Source organism: Chiloscyllium plagiosum, unplaced genomic scaffold (assembly GCF_037043375.1).
Source record: "Chiloscyllium plagiosum isolate Xiang-an unplaced genomic scaffold, Cpla_swu_hap1 HiC_scaffold_37, whole genome shotgun sequence".
NCBI lineage: Eukaryota > Metazoa > Chordata > Chondrichthyes > Orectolobiformes > Hemiscylliidae > Chiloscyllium > Chiloscyllium plagiosum.
The window spans coordinates 33,690,157-33,712,707 of NW_028270175.1; the positions used below are offsets into that span (position 1 = coordinate 33,690,157).

Sequence of the window (22,551 nt, forward strand, 5' to 3'; positions counted from 1 at the left end):
GTGAACACTGAGAAATTAAATGGAGGAATGAGTTGCCTCTGATAACAAATATTAGCAGAAAGGTTGATAAAATATGCTTCACTGTCGGAAATGTGGCCATGGCCGCAGTTCAGGTCACCCCTCATCTTACAGTTTATAGTACCACACCTCCAGGCTCAGCTAGGTTTTCACTCTTTGGCCTGAATTGATGAAATGAGGCCAAAATATGAGATTCCTGTCCAGGAACGGACAGGCATTTTGGGTGGGGGTCATGGTTAGATCACCTTCTTAGAAGGAAGAATTGACTTCTTACCTAGAAGAATTATTATCAGATAGTATATATGCAAGTGGTGATGTACATGGATCAAATTCCAATAAAGCAGAAGACCAGTGTGTGGCGTATGCTCCTATAATCCCTATTAGAGATTCATTACAAAACCAGTGTGTGGCGTTGTAATGAATCTCTAATGGGAATTATAGGAGCATATTGCAGTGCCTCAACCTATTATTTCAAATGCTCTTTCAGATATATCCTACAGATTTCATTTGTGTTTGAAAATGTATTGCAAAAGTGTTTTCCACCATGGAAGCTAAAAAAACAGGACATGCAGAGTAGTAATCAGGATTACTACAGGTGCCACATACTAGTGAGGCGAGGAACTGGGAGTGCAGCTAAACCAGTGGCTACAGGGCTGGTGCAGGAGGGAGGGCTTCAGATATGTAGATCATTGGGGTACCTTCTGGGGAAGGTGGGACCTGTACATGAAGGATGGTTTGCACTGAAACTAGAGGGGCACCAATGTCCTGGGTGGGAGATTTGCTAGAGCACTTCGGGAAGGTTTAAACTAGTTTGGCAGGGAGATAGGAACCAGAGCTACAGATCAGCGGACAGGGTAACTGTTGAAGGGGCAGAAATAGAATGCAGAGAGTCTGTCAGGAAGGATGCATAGTTGATAGGGCAAAGGGAGGGGTTAAAGTGTGTCTGTTTCAATGCAAGAAGTGTCACGAATAAGAGTGATGAACTTAGAGCATGGATCAGTACTTGGAACTATGATGTTGTGGCCACAACGGAGACTTGGATTTCACAGGGGCAGGAATGGTTGCTGGATGTTCGAGGGTTTAGATCTTTAAAAAAGAACAGGGAGAGGGGTAAAACAGGAGGGAGCGTGGCATTGTTAATTAGAGAGTGCATCACAGCTGCAGAAAAGAAGGTTGTTGAGGAGGGTTTGTCTATTGAGTCAGTATGGGTGGAAGTCAGTAACAGGAAAGGAGCAGTCACTTTTTGCGGTGTTTTCCATAGACCCCCCCCCCCCAGTAGCAGCAGAGAGATGGAAGAACAGATTGGACAGCAGATGTTGGAATAGTGCAGGTGTAACAGAGTTGTTGTTATTAGTCATGATTTGGAGATGCGAGTGTTGGACTGGGGTGTACAAAGTTAAAAATCACACAACACCAGGTTATAGTCCAACAGGTTTAATTGGAAGCACACTAGCTTTTGGAGCATCGCTCCTTCATCAGCTGACAGAGAACACAGGGGGCTAACACCTTCAACATATTGTCTAGCTATCACTATTGTTAACAGCTAACCTGAGAATGCAACTTTTTAAAATAAGGTTTTGTGATTTACACATAAAAGAAGTGAAACTATCATTGTATTCTAACAGATGAAAGACTTAACAGACAATCAATTTTTCACTGTATAATTTCAGTTACATCACACAGTAAATTTTTACTATAAATTCTGTATGTTAGGATTGAGCCCTCCACTATCACCTGATGAAGGAGCGATGCTCCAAAAGCTAGTGTGCTTCCAATTAAACCTGTTGCGTGTGTCAGAGACATTAGGGACATTAAAGTGAATGCTGGACAAGCACATGGATAGCAGTAAATTGAGGGGTATGTAGGTTAGGTTGACCTTAGATTAAGACAAATGCTCGGTACAACATTGTGGGCGGAAGGGACTAGACTGTGCTGTACCGTTCGATATTCTAAACAACTACAATGCCTCCTTAAGGTGAACACGGGACAAGATCATTTAGATTCCTTTCATTATGTAAATTATCTGAAATACCTTTTAGTAAAATGGGTCAATTTTGAAGACAAGTGAGACAGTTTATCCTGGCATCCTCATCAGCATGTATGCCTCAAACAATATCATTAAACAAATGAGTAGATAATCCATTTTTATTTGTTTTTCTTGTGGAAACTTGTGCACAAATTGGCCACCCATTTCCAATGAGCTGCAAAGTTGCAGATGGAGTTTAATTCAGGTAAATGTGAGGTGCTGCATTCAAAGTTTGTGCGAAGATTTGTAGCTCGGGTGTTCGTTGCTGTGGTTCTGTTCGCCGAGCTGGAAGTTTTTGTTGCAAACGTTTCGTCCCCTGGCTAGGCGACATCATCAGTGCTTGGGAGCCTCCTGCGAAGCGCTTCTTTGATGTTTCCTCCGGTGTTTATAGTGGTCTGTCCCTGCCGCTTCCGGTTGTCAGTTTCAGCTGTCCGCTGTAGTGGTTGGTATATTGGGTCCAGGTCGATGTGTTTGTTGATGGAGTTTGTGGATGAATGCCATGCCTCTAGGAATTCCCAGGCTGTTCTCTGTCTGGCTTGCCCTATGATAGTAGTGTTGTCCCAGTCGAATTCATGTTGCTTGTTGTCTGCATGTGTGGCTACTAAGGATAGCTGGTCGTGTCGTTTCATGGCTAGTTGATGTTCATGTATGCGGATTGTTAGCTGTCTTCCTGTTTGTCCTATATAGTGTTTTGTGCAGTCCTTGCATGGTATTTTGTACACTACATTAGTTTTGCTCATGTTGGGTATCGGGTCCTTCGTTCTGGTGAGTTGTTGTCTGAGCGTGGCTGTTGGTTTGTGTGCCGTTATGAGTCCTAGGGGTCGCAGTAGTCTGGCTGTCAGTTCCGAGATGCTCCTGATGTATGGTAGTGTGGCTAGTCCTTTTGGTTGTGGTATGTCCTCGTTCCGTGGTCTTTCTCTTAGGCATCTGTTGATGAAGTTGCGCGGGTATCCGTTTTTGGCGAATACCTTGTATAGGTGTTCCTCTTCTTCTTTTTGCAGTTCTGGTGTACTGCAGTGTGTTGTGGCCCTTTTGAATAGTGTCCTGATGCAGCTTTGTTTGTGTGTGTTGGGGTGGTTACTTTCATAGTTTAGGACTTGGTCTATGTGTGTGGCTTTCCTGTATACCCTTGTAGTGAATTCTCCGTTCGGTGTTCTCTGTACCATCACGTCTAGGAATGGGAGTTGGCTATTCTTTTCTTCTTCTCTCGTGAATCGGATTCCTGTGAGTGTGGCGTTGATGATCCGGTGTGTTTTTTCTATTTCCGTGTTCTTAATGATTACAAACGTGTCATCGACATATCTGACCCAGAGTTTGGGTTGAATTTGTGGTAGGACTGTTTGTTCTAACCTTTGCATAACTGCCTCTGCTATGAGTCCCGAGATTGGTGATCCCATGGGTGTTCCGTTGATTTGTTCGTATATCTGGTTGTTGAATGTGAAGTGTGTTGTGAGGCACAAGTCCAGTAGTTTAAGTATGCCGTCTTTGTTGATAGGTTCAGCGTCCTGTTTTCTGTTCTGTATGTCCAGTAGGTTGGCTATTGTTTCTCTGGCTAGGGTTTTGTCGATCGAAGTGAACAGTGCCGTCACGTCGAATGATATCATGGTTTCTTCTTTGTCTATGTGTATATTTCTGATGATGTCCAAGAATTCCTGTGTTGATTGTATAGAGTGTTTGGATCCGCTGACCAGGTGTTTCAGTTTCTGTTGTAGTTCTTTGGCCAGTTTGTATGATGGTGTCCCTGGTAGTGATACTATGGGTCTGAGTGGGATGTCTGGTTTGTGTACTTTAGGTAATCCATAGAATCTGGGGGTGTTGTTGCTTTCCGGTTTCATTCTTTGTAGGTCAGCTCTGGTTATCTGTCCGTTTTTTTGTAGATTCCTTTTGTAGACGCGCACAAACGACTCCACAAGTACAAACAAGAAATTGCGCGCCAAAAGTCGTTAATTTCAAAAACCACTAATCGTGAATGGACCCGGACCATAGAACAGGCTGTCACCATAGGACAGAACAGGACAACACACCGCAAAAAAAAGGCACTAAAAGAAAAAATGGCCAAACTAACACACAACAAAGAGGACACGACAACACACACCTGGGTTAAAAACCTCTCCCACAGACAGCTCACACACACGGAAAGAACAATACTGGCCAAGGAACACAACTACAACCACAGGGACGCCAAGACAGCAGACTTCCTAGCAGCACTAGAATGCACACTCAGGAACAATGGACTGACAGAAGAGACACAACAAACAGTGAGACAAAGTATCGTACCCCTGATAACAAGGAAAAGACAAACACATAACCTCAACACCAAGGAGAGGGAAGCACTGAAATCACTAAGAAACGATAAGAACATAATCATACTACCAGCAGATAAAGGCAGAATGACGGTCATCCTAGATAAATCTGATTACATCCAAAAAGCACAACAACTACTTGCAGATATCAACACCTACCAAATGAAGGAATTTGACCCCACACCACAACTCACCAATAGGATAAATAACACACTAAGGAATCTACAAAAATCTTTTGTACTCTGCTAACAAGGTACCCCACGTTTGGAAGGATTTTGTTCAGCTTCATTGGTCAACTTATTTGCTGCAATCTATAGCATTTCAATTTAAACTACAGATTTGGTGTTGCTTGATCACTGCTTTTTGATTACCATTGTCTTTCCTGATTTTTCACTGTTTGGTCTTCCCATCTACTTTCCTGCTATTTCAATTTGCTGTTGTCCTGCATTATCTTGTTTTCTAAAATAAAAATAATATAGGTAATTGTGTCTCACTTCTCCCTTGGACATCTGTTAATGTAAATGACTTTCACTTTAATTCTATAGATTTCTGACATGAAGCATCAAGTTGTTTCTTTATTTTTGTAGCTTTTTTTAACCCTTTCCATTAAATTTGTCAAACCATTTGAAGCCTTTCAAAGGAAGTGCTTGTGGAGTAGCAGTGATGTAAAAACCACCAGTGCCCAACTGTATAACTTATTTTGTGTACAGCATGACAATTTGCACAAAGAGTTAATTAGTAAATAAAGGGACTTGCCGCACGTAAGAATGCTGGTTGGGATCATCCACTTGATGTGTTATTAATTGGACAATATGTTATTTTTAATTTGAAGCTGCAGAAGCTTTCTCTGTTTGTGACTAAAGAATTGTTTTTTGTTCCCCATTTATATGATTCTTGTATAAATGTTTATTCCTTTAACAGATTCGTAATTCATGTACAGTTACTTGAAGTTAGAGATAAATAGGATCAAACTGTTTACAGCAACATCCATAATGTTTTTCTCAAGCTTTTGATTACAGTATCAGTCATTTGGCCAAACATGTCTTTCACAATACATTAAAAATTTACTTTGCTTTATAGGCATTAATTTGTAACCCAGAAAAATAGAAAATATAAAATATGAAGGAAAGCCTTAGCTATTTCAGCCTATTCTCCCATTTTTTGAGATCATGTTAGGTCTTCTATCCAACCACTTGAGTTAATTGCCTCTTCAAGGGGTCATCTTCCTGATCTAACTTTTTTTAAATTGAGAAACTTTGGGCTTAGGCCCTTTGCCTAAGTGCAAAACAACCACCAAAGTTATGAAAAGAAGGCAAGAAAATAATCATTGTTACAACACTGCATGCAACAGCTTATTAGTCTCAATACCATGTTAGGAATGCAAAATTTGCCTTTGAATATTTCCCAATTCAGTAAAATTGTTGCTTGATCTCAGCATTGATGATGAGCTAATTTGTGTACCTATAACTTTTCCATGCATAGGACATTAAATGTGAAAGTTGCCTTAATCCAATAATAATTTTTCAGTTTATTTTGTCAGTAAAGGTACAAAAATAATAACCTCTAGTTCATCAGTGACCATTATCATTAGTTTGGGCAATTAGGTGGCCTTCATTTGGACCTTACGTATAGATAAATCTGAAGAGAAAAACAAATTTATGGACAACATTTTACTCTCTCACCAGGAGCAGATTGGGATGTGTAAATTAAGTATGATGCCATGGGAAGCATTCCCAGCACCTACACCCCTCCTCCCAATATGAACCCACTGCAATGTTATAAGCAGCCAGTTGGGAGGCAGGGTGGAAGGTGGCTCATTCCCTCATCTCAGTAATTTCTCTCATGGCTGGCTTTCTGATCCCTACCCTTTCAGCCCCCACTGCTTCAATTTCTCCCCATCAAGCCTCTCACCTACCTACCTATCTGACCATATGACATTGGGTCTACTCCTGGCAGTGGCCACTGTTCTTGTTTTGACCAACTAAGAGCTCTTGGAGGCACAATTTGCTTCCCAAATGGATAAGGGGTCTTGCTCTGAGCCACAATTCTCCAAGCGTTAAGTGGCTATTGGACAGATTGCTGGAGCAGAGGCAGGTTTGACATCAACTTCATCTGTAGAGTGGAAGGAGAGGTCAAACAATTTTTTTTGCCAATTTTATTCCATTATTCAATTCTGAAAACAAGACTTACTTTGATATTACACTATATGTGTACAGCTTTTCCAAAACTTGTATTAATATCCATTCTTTATGTTGAGATTTGGATATGACAGATTGTAGAAGTATAAAATGATGCAACACACACGTTGGCAATTTAATCCACCATGCTTTTTGCTGACATTTTTACAGGTGCTATCTAACTGATTCCATTCCCATATTTAGATTAGATTAGATTAGATTACTTACAGTGTGGAAACAGGCCCTTCGGCCCAACAAGTCCACACCGCCCCGCCGAAGCGCAACCCACCCATACCCCTACATTTACCCCTTACCTAACACTACGGGCAATTTAGCATGGCCAATTCACCTGACCTGCACATCTTTGGACTGTGGGAGGAAACCGGAGCACCCGGAGGAAACCCACGCAGACACGGGGAGAACGTGCAAACTCCACACAGTCAGTCGCCTGAGGCGGGAATTGAACCCGGGTCTCTGGCGCTGTGAGGCAGCAGTGCTAACCACTGTGCCACCATGCCGCCCAAAAATTTCTTCAATAAGAACTCAGTTTTTCTTTCCTTTTCAAGTATATTTAAATTCTAGTTGCAAGTTACAATTCAATCTGCTTCCACCAACCTTTTAATAGTGCATTCCATATCATCAGAACTCAGTGTAAAAAAAAATCTGATACTACTACCAATTGTCCTCAATCTGTGTCCTCTGATTACCTCTGTTGCTAGCCTACACAATCATCATTTTCTATGATTTTAATCATCTCTATTAAATTGCCACTCAACATTTTCTGTTGTAGGTATAGATCTCAGAATCTCTGGTTTCTTAACATAACTGACATTCTTCATCCTGGTATAATTTGTAGTAAGTTTTCTTTGCATCTTCTCAAGGGCTTTAAGATGCAGTGCCAAGGATCTACTTATTCCATTCATAGATGAACATAGGTAAAAAGGAGTTATGTTGAGCTTCCTGATCGCATGAAATTCAAGAGCAGGGAAAACTAAGGGGAGAGTTCAAGATTTTACAGAAGAAAGACCTGCTTAGCAAATTGAGCAATTAAGTGTCAGATGAAGTTCAATGCAGACAAATGTGAAGCTGTAAGTTAAATGAAAAGCAGTTAAAAGAGGCGTATCTTAAACATCAAAGGAGTAATTTTGATTTTGAACATCAGTGTAAAGCAGAAAATATCAAATCAACCCCCTATTATACAACCCACTGAATTTTCAAATGAACTCAATTGAAATTCAAATTGTGATATTAAAAATAAACTGCCTATTCAAAATTGTCTGCCTTAAACTATTGTTCAGAATAAAATTGCACTCAAAGATCTTCGGATAATGAGGGAGCCGAGAGATGTAGAGATGCAGATAGCTTAATCTACATGGAGTACAGGTCAAAAGCCCATAAGCAAGAAATTCACGTCAAATTTATGCAAGTCATTGTTGATGCCAAGTTGGAGTGTTACATACTGCTTTGAGCATTCATTACAAAACAGGTATTAGAGCCACGAAAAGTACAAGCATCTACTCAATGATACCAGCAATAAAAAAAACTGTTGATATGGGAAAAGAATTTTGAATTTTTTTTTAAACTCAAACAGAAAGTTGAGAAATGTTCTATTAGAAGTTTTGAAAGATTAGTAGTGAAATATTTATTATCCCTGATTTAGAACATTGTCACTGAGGAGGGCACACACTATGGTTTGTTATTAGATAATAGAAGAAATCTTATGGTACCCAATTGGGTTATGAGAGCCCATCCAACATGGAAAATCCTGCCCAATATTTATAAACTGCTGGTTCCCTCTGGACATAGGTATTACTACAAATGTTTAATTACAAATAGCTATTCATACAAAGAGCAAAATGTTATTTGAAATGGAATTGGATGAATATTTGAAATGAAAAATAAAAGATGGAAAAATCAGAAGTGGCCGTGTGGAACCCAACTGTTCATCATTCTCCATTCTGAAAAATAGCCATTTACCATACCTTGTTGTTTTTCATCGTTAAATACTGTTTCTTCCAAGTTGACACTCTCCATCCTATTCTGTGATCTTCAGTGTTGTGTTATGTAGTCTTTTATGAAAATTAATTTAGAAATTCAATTAATTTTCTTCATCAACCTTCTTTGTTACTTCTTCAAAAAATGCAATTCTCTTATTCAAGTATTTTCTGCCTTTTACAATTCTGTACTCATCCAGACCTGGAAGTCAATGAGTTTACACTCGAATCAGTGGGCTAGGTAACAATAGTCATAATATGCCCGAGTTTTACATCCAGTTTGAAAGAGAGAAAAATGGGTGTGAGACTTGAATTTTAAATTTGAGTAAGCGCAACCATTGGACATGAAAGTAGAAATAGCTGAAGTGAACTAAGATATTAGGCTAGGAGATAGATTAGTGGAGATACAATGGCAAGCATTCAAAGGAATATTTCAGAATATTCATAGTAAGTACATTTGCAGATATGGTAGCAAAGTTTAAGACGGATTTAGACTCACGAATCTAGCAAGGAATAGAGGGATACAAACTAAGTGTAGGCAGATGGGATAAGTTTGGAATGCCATCATGATTAATACAGACATAGGTGGGCTGAAGAGCCTGTTCCTGTGCTGTACTGTTCAATGTTCCAAGAAGAAGACATACCATCCATGGTATGGGGCGGCACAGTGGCTCAGTGGTTAGCACTGCTGCCTCACAATACCAGAGACTTGTGTCCAATTCCACCTTCGGTTAACAATCTGTGTGGAGTTTGCACGTTCTCCCTGTGTCTGCATGGGTTTCCTCCAGGTGCTTCGGTTACGTCCCACGGTCCAAAGATGTGCAGGGTAGGGAGCTGGATCTGGGTGGGATGCTCTTCAGACGGTCAGTGAAGACACAATGGGCCAGATGGCTTGCTTCCACACTATAGGCATTCTATGGTTAACTGAAAAAGTTACAGAAAGCATCAGAATTATGGATAAGGCATACAATTGTACAAAGGTGTTTGGCAAACCAAATGACTGAAATCCAAAGATGAACAGAGAATGGCTAAAACAACCATCAGGATAAATAAGTTGAAGCATGAAAGTAAGTAAGCTAGAAATGTAAAACAGCAAGAATTTTCACAGATTTCTAAAATGGAACAAAGTGAGAAAAGAAGGTGTTAATTATCAGGAGAGCAAAACTTTGGATTTATTACTAAATAGTGAAGAAACGGGAGATGTAGAGATTTAGAGATTGATCAGTTTTTTTTAAACATTTGTATTTTTGAACTCACCTAAATTTCTAATTTATGTGCATGGGTATTGCATGTTTTATGTCTTCAGTTTTACATTTTGTTCAGATTCTCTATTTCTGATTCCTTTCCACTCTGATTGATTTCCGGTATTCAGAATAAGAGAGATGACTTTTGTTGTCCTGTTCCTGTTTGTATGTGCTCAGTGCTCAGTGAGGCCAGGTCCCCCTTTACCTTCAGCACAGATATGACTATGGATTAGTTCTTCAACTATCATTTTAACAGTGGCCAATGCCAGGCTGCCAAACAAGAGAATGTTCGGTCTCACGAGCACACTTCAGTAGAGTTGAAACTGACTTTTTATTTGCAGATTGGGACGTAATCCACAGAAGGGTGGATTGCTGCTGAGTGTCTGTCAGCCTCTTCTGATCTTTGTAGTTACAAGAGATCACAGTCTGTTTTGACTTACCTTTGCCCATTTTGAAGGACTGTTTGAGGTTGGGGTGGCACAGTGACTCAGTGGTTAGCACTGCTGCCTCACAGTGCCAAGGACCCGGGTTCAATTCCCGCCTCGGGCAACTGTAATGTGTGGAGCTTGCACATTCTCCCCATGTCTGCATGGGTTGCCTCTGGGTGCTCCAGTTTCCTCCCACAGTCCAAAGATGTGCAGGTTAGGCCATGCTAAATTGCCCATAGTGTTAGGTGCATTAGTCAGGAGTGAATGTAGAGGAATGGATCTGGGTGGGTTGCTCTTCGGAGGGTCGGTTTGGACTTGTTGGGCCGAAGGGCCTGTTCCCACTCTGTAGGGAATCTAATCTAATCCCTTGAATCCAATGTAAGACTCCCGCTCTCTCATTCTCATTAGAGCAGGTGTGTTGGTGTTAATTTTCCAATATTTCTTATTTTCAACATTTCTTAGTTTCTGGAAAAGTTCCATCTAACTGAAAAGCAACAAATATAACCCTGCTATCCAAGAAAGAAGAGTAGAAAACAATAAACTACGCATTCACACCTGCTTAGTTTCTTCAGCTTTTTCTGCTTTCATTATATTGATTCCTAGCATGAGCAGTATATCTAATGAGGAAAGATTTTTCACTCTGGGTCTGTTTTCACTCGAGTTTAGAAGTGTAAGTATTGATTTGATTGAAATTTATAAGATCCTGAATATTCTTGACAAAATGGATGTTTAAAGGCTTTTTTTTAACATTAGAAGTCGCCCTTTTAGAACAGGGATCAATAAATCATTTTTCTCTAAGGCTATTGCAATTTCAAAACTCTGCCTCAGAAACCTAATGGACTTGGAGTCATTGAATATTTATATGGAGGTAGACAGAATCTTGTTAAGCAAGGAAATCATAGTTTTCTGGAAACATGGCAATGTGGAATTCAGAACACAAACAAATCAACCATGACCTTCTTGAATGTCCTATTTCTGCTTATAATTCATATATATGTATGTTAATTTTCATTCTACACAACATTCTTCCCAATTATCAAAACCCAGTTACCAACTTGATCAAAACCTTATGCAATGAATATCACTGTAGCCCAATTATTCTCACTCAGACAAACTATTTACTATCCCTCAGATGTCCCAAAATATTGATTCTTTGGAAATTGTCTAGAACATTTGAACTTGTGATGAGCAATTCTCCTCCTCACCAGAACTCCTTCAAAAATGCCTCCTATTCTGAGCCAGAGCTGGGACTTCAACTGTTCCATCTTGCTAACATGGATATGTATCCAGGAACTATTAGGCCAAAAAATCCTAATCCAGCTCCTGGATAACCATACACCTAAACCCCAAGTCACTCACACTGTGCCCATGAAATATATTCCTAGTAGTCTGGGGCAGTCATGAATATTCATGGATGCCAATGAATGCAAATGAAGTTCCTGACCATCAGGGCACTTAAATTTAGCCTCCAATCCACTTAAATTCATGGACCACTTTCTCAAAGCTCCAGACAGGCCCAGGGGATTCCACTCACTGTATTCGATGCCTTATCAAATGAATTATTTCCATCTTGGTCAGTCACAAACCAGGAACTCGCATGAATCAGCACCGTGATTTGACCCTTAAGGGAGGCTGTGAGGAAATCCCTCAATCATTTTCTACTGTCTTCTTGGAAATATTTTGCTATGACCAAGTTCCAACTGTCCAACAGGTACACAATAAGTGCAGTATCAGAAAAATGCTGACTTTTTTCCCTTATTTATAAACATGTTATTCTGTTTCTGTTAAATTATTAAACAAAGGTCTGATTGGTTGCATTTCTGATCATCAGAGAATACACAAGTGTGAAAGCATCTCTCCCAGATAGACAAGTAACTGTTGACATTTCAATTTTTTTATTTTTAGCGCATAAACAATGCAGCACAGTTTAATATTTAAAGAGTTGAACAGGAAGTTTCTGAATTCAGTCCTTGGTCTATGCTGAATTACCTACCATTTGGAATGGTAGTACAAGTGTTAGAATCAAAAACCCTATGTTTTGATGGTACATTTCATGTTTAACCTTCTGTTTCAGCTGCCAAAGTATGTGTAAGAAGAAAGATAGCAACACAACCCAGAATTCAGGAGAGTGTGATCAATCACTTCTAGTCACAGACCAGGATTTATTGGTGATTGGTGGGATACTTCAGTACTTGGATGATGATATTCCTCTTCTATCCATTGATGAAGAAGCAGGTGTTTCCTTTCTTCCTGGAGGTTAATGTATAAAAACACTCTAATTTCCATTACATGCATGTGATTAAATTATACAAAGCACTGTGAAATGATAGATATGGAGACCAAATTAAGTTAAAATTAAAACTTAAAATTCCAACTTTGTGGACAACACAAAACAAGGTGGCAATTTGAACTATAAGGAGGCAAAGGCTGATTGAGTGAGCAAAGACTTGGCTGATGAAATACAATGTAGGTAAATGTGAAGTTATTCACTTGGATAGGAGGAACAGAGTTGCAGAAATTCTTTTAAATGGTGAGAAATTGGAAAGTGTTGATGCCAAAATTATCTGGTTATCCTTGTATATACTGAAAGTTAAATGCAGGTGCCACAAGCAAATAGTTTTTGTCTTTATCATGAGAGACTTTGAGTACATAAGTATGTTTTGTTTCAGTTTTATAGAGCCTTTTTGAGTCTGCACCTGGAGAGTTACGTGCAGGTTTGGTCCCCTTACCTGACAAAGGATATATTTGCCACAGGACTAAAGAAGAGAGATTGAGGAAACTGGGCTCGAATTCTGTAAAGTTTAGAAAAATGCAAAGTTACCTTATCAAAGCATACAAAATTTTTAAACGTCAAGACAGTAGTTACAGAAAGGATGTTTGCCCTGACCATGAAGGTCTAGAATCGAGGGGCACAGTTTCAGAAAAAGAGACAAGTATTTAGGATTGAGATGAGAAGGAACATCTTCACTCAGAGAGTAGTGAATCTTCAGAATTTTCTACCTCAAAGGCTGGGGAGGCTTAGTCATTGAGTGTTTTCAAGACAGAGATCAACAGATTTCTGAATGCTAATGACATCACATGTATGGGAATAGCACAAGACAGTGGAACAGAAATAAAAGATCAGCCATGATCTAGAATGGCCAAACAGGCTCTCAGGATTGAATGACCTACTCCTGTTTTTATGTTTCTATGTAAGTAATACATTATTATAGCACCTTAGCACATAAACCTCTAAATTGTTACAATCACTGAAGAATTTGGCATGCAGTGACTGTTCTTTAAGCAAATGCAGCAACCATTCTGTAGTATACATGTCCCCCAGATAGTCAGATCAGTTAACCTAGCTGTTTTTGGTGCTGTTGATTGAGGAAGACTTCAAAGCCAGAGCAATTGGCAAGTTTGCTGCTTTTCTTCCATTGCAGCATCTTAATTAATTAGTAAGTTCTTAGAGACATCTCAGCAAAATAAAACCTGGCAGATAATTGTCATTTTACAAGTATCCTTTGTTAGGTTATTAGGATGGGTTCACTGGCCTCTTAGAGGAAGCAATGCTACAGCAGTAGAACCAAGTCTTAAGCCTGGACACTTTTAAAGGTACAGTTTTTAGATCAGAGTGGTGCTGGAAAAGCACAGCAGGTCAGGCAGCATCTGAGGACCAGGAAAATCGATGTTTCAGGCGAAAGCCCTTTTGCCCTAAATATAGATTTTCCTGCCCCTCAGGTGCTGCCTGACCTGCTGTGCTTTTCCAGCACCACTCTGATCTAAACTCTGGTTTCCAGCATCCGCAGTCCTCACTTTTGCCTACTCTTAAAGGAACAGCTCAGAACAACAATTTGAATTTTCACCAATGTTCATTTGATGTTCAACTAAATATGTTTGAATATTCAGTACTTATTTGAAACAATATTGAGTAGATTTGTTGATTTTGAGGCAGAAAATTGTGGACCATTTCCATGATTTAAAATCAATTATCGGCTATATTTTGTTATAACTATTTTAAAATAGTTCATTACTTTTTTTTCTAAAGCTTCATTAGACAATGGGGATGTGCCTTTGGTTTCACTGGTGCCTGAGGCACCTCCACCTGAAGATGGAAGACATAATCCTGGTCAACTGATAACAAGACTGCAAGATGTACTTTACCACTTTGTTGCGCTTCCTGCAGTAAAGAGTAAATGGGTCATTTTAGGTAAGAATTAAGTTGATTATGATTTAATTGTTAATGTTATTTCAATCCAAAATGAGAGAGCAGACCTTTAACAAGTTTTAAGTAAAGTGTTGATCTTATGCACGTGAAGAAATAGTGCAAATATATTCACTTTTTCAGTTATGGAAAGAAGAAAAGGTTTGCATTTATATAGTGTCTTTCATGACTTCAGGATGCCCCGATGCACTTTCCAGGCAATTACATATTTTTATTGAATTGTAATCACTGTTGTGGAAATTGCCCCAAGGCCAAACCTGTGTGTTTATAAATGAACCTGTAACATAATAACACATCCCAAATTGTTTCACAGGAACATTACAAAATAAATATAACAACCAGAGCCACAACAACCAACAACTTAACCATAAAGATAGGTTTTAAGCAATGTGTTAAGAGAGGAAAGTGAAATAAAGATTTAAAGATTAGGAAGTCATGATTTGGAGGTGCCAGTGTTGGCCTGGGGTATACAAGGTTAAAAATCACACAACGCCAGGTTATAGTCCAACAGGTTTATTTGGAAGCACTAGCTTTCGAAGTGCTACTCCTTCATCAGGTAGCTGTCCTAATCACCAGATTAGGAAGGGAATTCCAGAACATAGTACCAAGGTAACTGAAGGCACAAGAGATCAGAATTAAAGGAGTGTAGCTATCCCCAAGTATTGCAGAGCTAGAAGAGGAAAGGCTGAGGCTATTGTGGTCAAATTAAACATTCTATATTGACCCACAGCTGGAGAAATCATGCCTGACAGAACATTGGCCAAACTAAATTAAATAGCAGCCATCAGTAATCAGCTACAGAGAACAGTGGAAACCCAGAACAAAGAGTTTACAAATGTTCAAGGAGAACCAGTTGAAATCACCCCAATGGTTGTGTATTAGATAAGTGTCAATTAGATGTCCTGGCATCTTGATTGCTTGAGGGCAACAGTGAGTGGTATTAGCTTGACACCGTCAGACGATTTGAACCCAGCTCATGACCCCTTTGGCCAAAGGCCACACAATATTTTGCAATATCTGGTGCAAATGAGGAGAAGAACACATTCCTGGGTGCCATCCCCTCAGTCACTGAAGACTCGGCGAAGACTCCCAAGGAAGTCTCATGGCAGAAGATCGTGTGGCAAACCAAGAAGACCGAGGAAAAGATCCAGCCTGACCTGCAAGACCCATTTTTGTGGAAGAGAGCCAACCCTACATCAGAGACGATGGAGATTCCAACAATTCAGCTCAAACACATGAATCAGTGTGGGTAATGTTCTCTCAGGCAAATGTGCCAAATAGAGAGCAAATATTGTGGGAATCTGGGAAATGCTCGCAGGATGTTTTTAATAAGGAATAATTTATTAGTAAAATCAAGTTGAGCCCACAAACAGATTTCTGTGTCTCTTTGTCCAGCTCACCATCAAGACCACTTCGGTAAAATATTTTTAATACGTAAACTGATTGAAGCATCCAAAGCACAGAAATCACTATGGAGGCATTTTAAAATCAAGGATAAGAATTTAAATTCAACCATTAAATAACAGTGAGTTGGTATAGATCAACTCAAGGCTGATAGATGAGTGACATCAAGGTGCATATTAGCAGTGTTTTGAATGAACTCATGTTCACAGAGGTTTCAGGATGGAAAGCCACTAACAGTGTGCTGGAAGAACCAGGTCTGCAGGTAACAAAAGCATGAATGAAGGTTTCTGCAGCAGTGAATGTGAGTAGAGAAGGGCTTATGCCCGAAACGTCGATTCTCCTGTTCCCTGGATGCTGCCTGACCTGCTGCGCTTTTCCAGCAACACATTTTCAGCTCTGATCTCCAGCATCTGCAGACCTCACTTTCTCCTTAGAGATAGAGATGGTCAATTTTATGGAAATGTAAATAGGCTGGCTTAATGGGTATAGTTGAAAACTCATCTTGAAGTCATTTATAACACTGGGATTGTGACAAGCTAGCCTCAGATAGTTGCCATGGAAAAGGATGAAATCTATGGTGACAAAGTAGAGTTTGGAGCACAGATTGAAGAAAATGGCTTCAGTTTTCCCATTGTTGAATTAGAAGAAATCTCTGCTCTTTTGTTACAGGATGTTGGATAAGCAACTCAATAGCTAACAGATGTCGAGCTAGGCAGGCATGAGGTAGATCTGAATTGCATCGGTATTCTTGTGGAAGTTATAACAGCTTTTGGATGATGTTGCTGAGGGGCAATATTTACATGACAAATATGAAGAGTCCAAGGATAAGTGTTTCGGCAATACCAATGATATTAATTGCAGGGGTGGGAATAAAGGTCATTGATAATGATTTTATAACTACCATTAAACAAATAACAATGGAGCCAGGCAATTCAATATATCAAATAGCTAGATGACAATGGGGAGGAGAGTAATGTGATCAACTGTGTCACAAGCTGCAGCCAGATTGAGAAAAACAAGATGGGTTGGTTGGCTTTTGTATAGTAATACATGAAGTCATTTCTGATGTTGATAAGAGCTGTTTTGTTACAGTTGTAGGGGCAGACACCTGATTGGAGAATTCAGATATGGAGTTCCAGGAAGGCTAGGTACAAATTTGGGAGGTGACTACTCATTCAATGATTTTGGAAAGGGAAGGGAGATTGGAGATGGGGTGGTCACTGGCAAAGCCAGCGGGGTCAAAAGTTGTTTGTTTTTAGGCGAGCGATGAAGGCAGAGATATGCAGCAAAGTTGGACAGCTACTGAGGAGAAACAACCAATTAATTATGTCTGTTTACATGCAAACCAGTAAGGGAGTCTAGGTGATCAGCTATTTAGGACAACAGAAAATGGATCTCATGAATGAGATGAGCTTAGAGAAGGCAGGAAGTAAGAAACAAAAATTATGTTCAGGTCAAGGGTAGGGAGAATTTTATTGTAGGTATGGTTCAGTGTGTTGGGGAAGAGAGGGAAGTGACAGACATAACTAATTAGATGATTTCAATCTTGGTAACTATCCATGAGCCATTCTTATCATCTGTAGAGACTGGAAGAAATTGGGAAAGATGTTTAAGGAGACATCTTGCAGTAAAGAAAATAAACTGGATTTTTGCTTTGCATTCCAGAATAATCCTGAATTATCCAGAATAATTGTGAAATAGTAAGCTATTTTTTGCAGAAGAGAGCAACATGTTATCCAGGCAGATCTGGAAGTAAATAGCTAATCCATTTGTCTGCCAGTGTTCAATTTTTCAGCCTTTGGACTTAAGGGAGGGGAAATGAGGACTGTACTAGGGCAACAGCCAGAAACACTAATCGCTAAATGCTATAAACTCCATAAAAGATTTTTCAAAAATGGTCCCTAATATCACTTACCTCAATCACTTTTCATTTTTGAAAATTGCTAAATGCTTCATCATTTAATACAATTAATGACTTACTGTTCATCAAAGCTTTCATTTCTTAATCTACGTTTTAATTTCTGAACAGAATGGGGAATGAAGATAGAGAAATCTAAGATATGATACAAAGATAATTTGCTGATGAATGTTCCACAGCACCTTGCCCATTTCTACTTCATAACATTCAGTTCATGGGATTTTGTTTGGAGAATTTTCTTCTATTATTTCTGTTTGATCATCTGAGAATAAATGCACTGAAGCTTAACTCATGTCAGCTGTGCACAGTGGGAACAGAAATTGCTTCTATTATTATTTCTGTATTCTTCAGTTGAATCAACATCTCCACAGCTAGTTGATTTATGTTTTTCTTTTGAATTTCATTCCATTTCTGAGATGTGACTTTTGGGTAAATTTACTAATCCTACCTTCCCAGCTGCAAAACCACACTTGAAGTCAGTGCAAATCTAAGAAAGAGCTACATGACTAGCACTAGATTAGCAGCCCTCATGAAACTGGGGTGTGGGATCAGTCACTTTCCCTTCTGTTTCTGTGGGTGAGAAGGATATAATTTATCTCTTTTTTTTAACCTGAGGTGGATTTTAATTATAAATTGAAGCAATTAAATGATAAGTGCACAAAAATGAGGGAAGAAACTTTGTTTCAAATACAGCTGACTTACTCAGAAATTGATACGATCTAAACTTGTACTGCTTATTTCCATTGTGTTCTCAACTGACCAAAAATCTCTCAATTGAAAACTTTTTCAGAAGCCAAAGCTTTTCCTTGATGCTTACATAAGGCTTCTTGTTTAAAATACATTTAAGAATCTATTAGCCTTTTCTTCCCATTTTTCTTAAGTGCAAAAATATATCAAGGATTAATGATCTTCCAGTGCATACAAACAGAACAAAACCTAAAACTATTAAAAATATTGCAGGAAGCTTTCAATAATAAAATTTACAATGCCAAGTTAAGTACCAATGTTTAATATATTTGACATTATGGATGTCAAGATTTCAACTGCATGTTAATTTTTCTAATGGATTAACTTACTGCTGACTATGTGCAAAACTGCTGGATGCTTCACAACTGGTTGAAAATAAAACTTTGCCATTCCACTCTTCTGCTGTGAAGAATAGGCTGGGGTGGTTGTAAACCTACTGCTGGTCTTGGGTGCGAGTAGACAGGTGTGATGCCCACTACGTGTGCAAGATAAATTTCAGGGTTGATTTGTAACTGGATTTGAGTGTCAGCAGAAAGGTCTGAAGGATTGTTAAGATTTTATGGAGAGACTTGGCACATTTCCAAGAAGATTGCATTCCTTTGGCAACTAATCATCTCCAAGGGAGATAGCTGAAGAGAAGATTTGTAGCTCGAATGCTCGTTGTTGTGGTTCTGTTCGCCAAGCTGGGAATTTGTGTTACAGAACACCGAATGGAGAATTCACCACAAAGGTATACAGGAAAGCCACACACACAGACCAAGTCCTAAACTATGAAAGCAACCACCCCAACACACACAAAAGAAGTTGCATCAAGACACTGTTCAAAAGGCCACAACACACTGCAGTACACCAGAACTGCAAAAAGAGGAAGAAGAACACCTATACAATGTATTCGCCAAAAACAGATACCCCCGCAATTTCATCAACAGATGCCTAAGGGAAAGACAACGGAATGAGGACATGCCACAACCCAAAGGACTAGCCACACTACCATACATCAAAAACATTTCTGAACTGACAACCAGACTACTGCGCCACTAGGACTCATAACAGCACACAAACCAACAGCCACTCTCAGACAACAACTCACCAGGATGAACGACCCGATACCCAGCATGAGCAAAACCAATGTAGTGTACAAAATCCTATGCAAGGACTGCACAAAACACTACATAGGACAAACAGGAAGACAGCTAACGATCCGTATCCATGAATACCAACTAGCCACGAAACGACATGACTAGCTATCCTTAGTAGCCACACACTCAGATGACAAGCAACATGAGTTCGACTGGGACAACACTACTATTATAGGACAAGCCAAACAGAGAACAGCCAGGGAATTCCTAGAGGCATGGCACTCATCCACAGATTCAATCAATAAGCACATCGACCTGGACCTGGACCACTGCTACGGATAGCTGGAACTGACAACCGGAAGCGGCAGATACAAATCACTATAAATGCCAGAGGAAACATCACAGAAGCGCTTCACAGGAGGCTCCCAAGCACTGAGGATGTCACCTAGACAGGGGATGAAACGTCTGCAACACAAATTCCCAGCTCGGCGAACAGAACCACAACAGATAGCTGAAGAGATAGTGGAGGTGTTAGTGGTGATCTTTCAGGAATCACTAGAATCAGGAAGGATCCCAGAGGATTGGAAAATCGCTAACATGACACCCTTGTTTAAAACTGAAAATGTGTTGCTGGAAAAGCGCAGCAGGTCAGGCAGCATCCAGGGAACAGGAGAATCGACGTTTCGGGCATAAGCCCTTCCTGAAGAAGGGCTTATGCCCGAAACGTCGATTCTCCTGTTCCCTGGATGCTGCCTGACCTGCTGCGCTTTTCCAGCAACACATTTTCAGCTCTGATCTCCAGCATCTGCAGACCTCACTTTCATCCTTGTTTAAAAAGGGAGTAATGCAAAAGACGGAAATTTACAGACCAATTAGCCTAACCTCGGTTGTGGGTCAGATCCTGGAATCTGTTGTGAAAGACGAGATTTCAGAATACTTGGAAATGTATGGTAAAATAGAACAAAGTCAGCATGGTTTCATCAAGAGGAGGTTATGCCTCACAAATCTGCTAGAATTCTTTGAGGAAGTAATGAGCAGCTTAGACCAAGTAGAGCCAATGGATGTTATCTACCTGGACTTCAAGAAGGTCTTTGACAAGGTGCTGTACAGGAGGCTACTGATTAAGATAAGGGCCCATGGGGTTAGAGACAAGGTGCTAATGTGGATAGAAGTTGGCTGTCTGGCAGGAAGCAGAGAGTGGGGATAAAAGGATGGCAGCCGGTGACAAATGGTGTTCCGCATGGGTCAGTGTTGTGACCACAACTTTTCACGTTATACACTAACCATCTCGATGAAAGGACTAAGGGCATTTTGGCTAAGTTTGCAGATGATACAAAGGTAGATAGCGGGACAGGTAGCATTGAGGAGGCAGGGAAGCTGTAGAAGAATTTGCACAGGTGTGAAGAGTGGGCAAAGAAGTGGTAGATAGAGTACAACGTGGGAAAGTGTGAGGTTATGCACTTTGGTAGGACGAATAGAGGCATGGTCTATTTTCTAAATGGGAAGAAAATTCAGAAATCTGAAGAGCAAAGAGACTTGGGAGTTTTGGTCCAGGATTCTCTCAAGATAAACTTGCAGGTTGAGTCAGTAGTTAGGAAGGCAAATGCAATTATGGCATTTGTTTTGATAGGACTTGAATATAAATGCAGGGACACACTTCTGAGACTCTATAAAACTCTGATCAGACCACATTTGGTGTATTGTGCACAGTTTTGAGTCTCATACCTCAGGAAAGATGTACAGGCCCTGAAGCATGTTCAGAGGAAGTTCATGAGAATGATCCTAGGAATGAAAAGCTTAACATATGATGAACGTTTGAGGACTTTTGGTCTATACTGGATGAAGTTTAGAAGGATATCGGGAGAGCTAATTGAAACTTACAGAATATTGAATGGCGTGAACCGACCGGATGTTGGGAAGATGTTTCCATTGATAAGAGAGACTAATGCACAGCCTTAGAGTAAAGGGAAGACCTTTTAGAATGGAGATAAGGAGAAAGTTCTTCGGTCAGAGAGTGGTGAACTATGGAATTCATTGCTACAGAAGGCTGTGGAGACTAGGTTATTGACTGAATTTAAAACTGAGATAGATAGGTTGTTGAGTGTCAAGGGGATCAAGGGTTACGGGGAGAAAACAGGAGAATGGCGATGAGAAACTTGTCAGCCATAATTGAATGGTGGAGCAGACTCGAGCTGAATGGCCTAATTTCTGCTACTATATCTGATGGTCTTATATTTTATATGGTTACCATCTCTCTGCCAAATTCATAACGATGATATTGTCTCTAGAAAGAAATATGAAAGAGATCATTCTGAGGAGACAATGAGATACAAAGAACAAAAAAAATTACAACACAAGAGCACAGGCCCTTCACCCTCCAAGCCTGTGCTGATCCAGATCCTCTATCTAAACTTGTCAGCTATTTTCTAAGGATCTGTATCCCCCTGCTCCCTGCCCATTTATGCCTCTGTCTAGATATATCTTCTATGACGCTATCGTGCCCGCCTCTACCACCTCTGTTGGCAATGCGTTCCGCACACCCATCACCCTCTGCATAAAGAACTTTCCACACATATCTCCCTTAAACTGTTCCCCTCTCACCTTGAACTTGTGACCCCTTGTAATTGAGTCCCCCACTCTAGGAAAAAGCCTCTTGCTATCCACCCTGTCTGTACCTCTCATGATTTTGTAAACCTCAATCAGGTCCTCCCTCAACCTCCATCTTTCTAATGGAAGTAATCGTAATCTACTCAACCTCTCTTCATAGCTAGCGCCCTCCATAACAGGCAACATCCTAGTGAGCCTCCTCTGCACCCTCTCCAAAGCATCCACATCCTTTTGGTAATGAGGTGACCCAGAACTGTATGCAGTGTTCCAAATGTGGCTGAACCAAAGTCCTATACAATTGTAACATGACCTGCCAACTCTTGTACTCAATACCCCATCCGATGAAGGAAAGCATGCCGTATGCCTACTTGACGACTTTACTGACTTGTGTGGCCACCTTCA

At 40.0% G+C, this 22,551-nt stretch overlaps 1 protein-coding gene across 8 annotated transcripts in view; it reads left to right on the top strand.

Moving 5' to 3' along the window:
• disp3 (dispatched RND transporter family member 3) overlaps positions 1–22,551 on the top strand; it is a 492,179-nt gene that overhangs the window by 387,875 nt on the left and 81,753 nt on the right. For 7 of the 8 annotated variants that reach the window (XM_087980574.1, XM_087980573.1, XM_087980579.1 and 4 more), the window contains 2 exons: positions 12,265–12,446; positions 14,218–14,379. In XM_087980574.1, coding sequence (XP_087836700.1) covers positions 12,265–12,446; positions 14,218–14,379 — 344 coding nt within the window. The remainder of the gene's footprint in view (positions 1–12,264; positions 12,447–14,217; positions 14,380–22,551) is intronic. The other variant, XM_087980578.1, reaches the window with a different exon arrangement.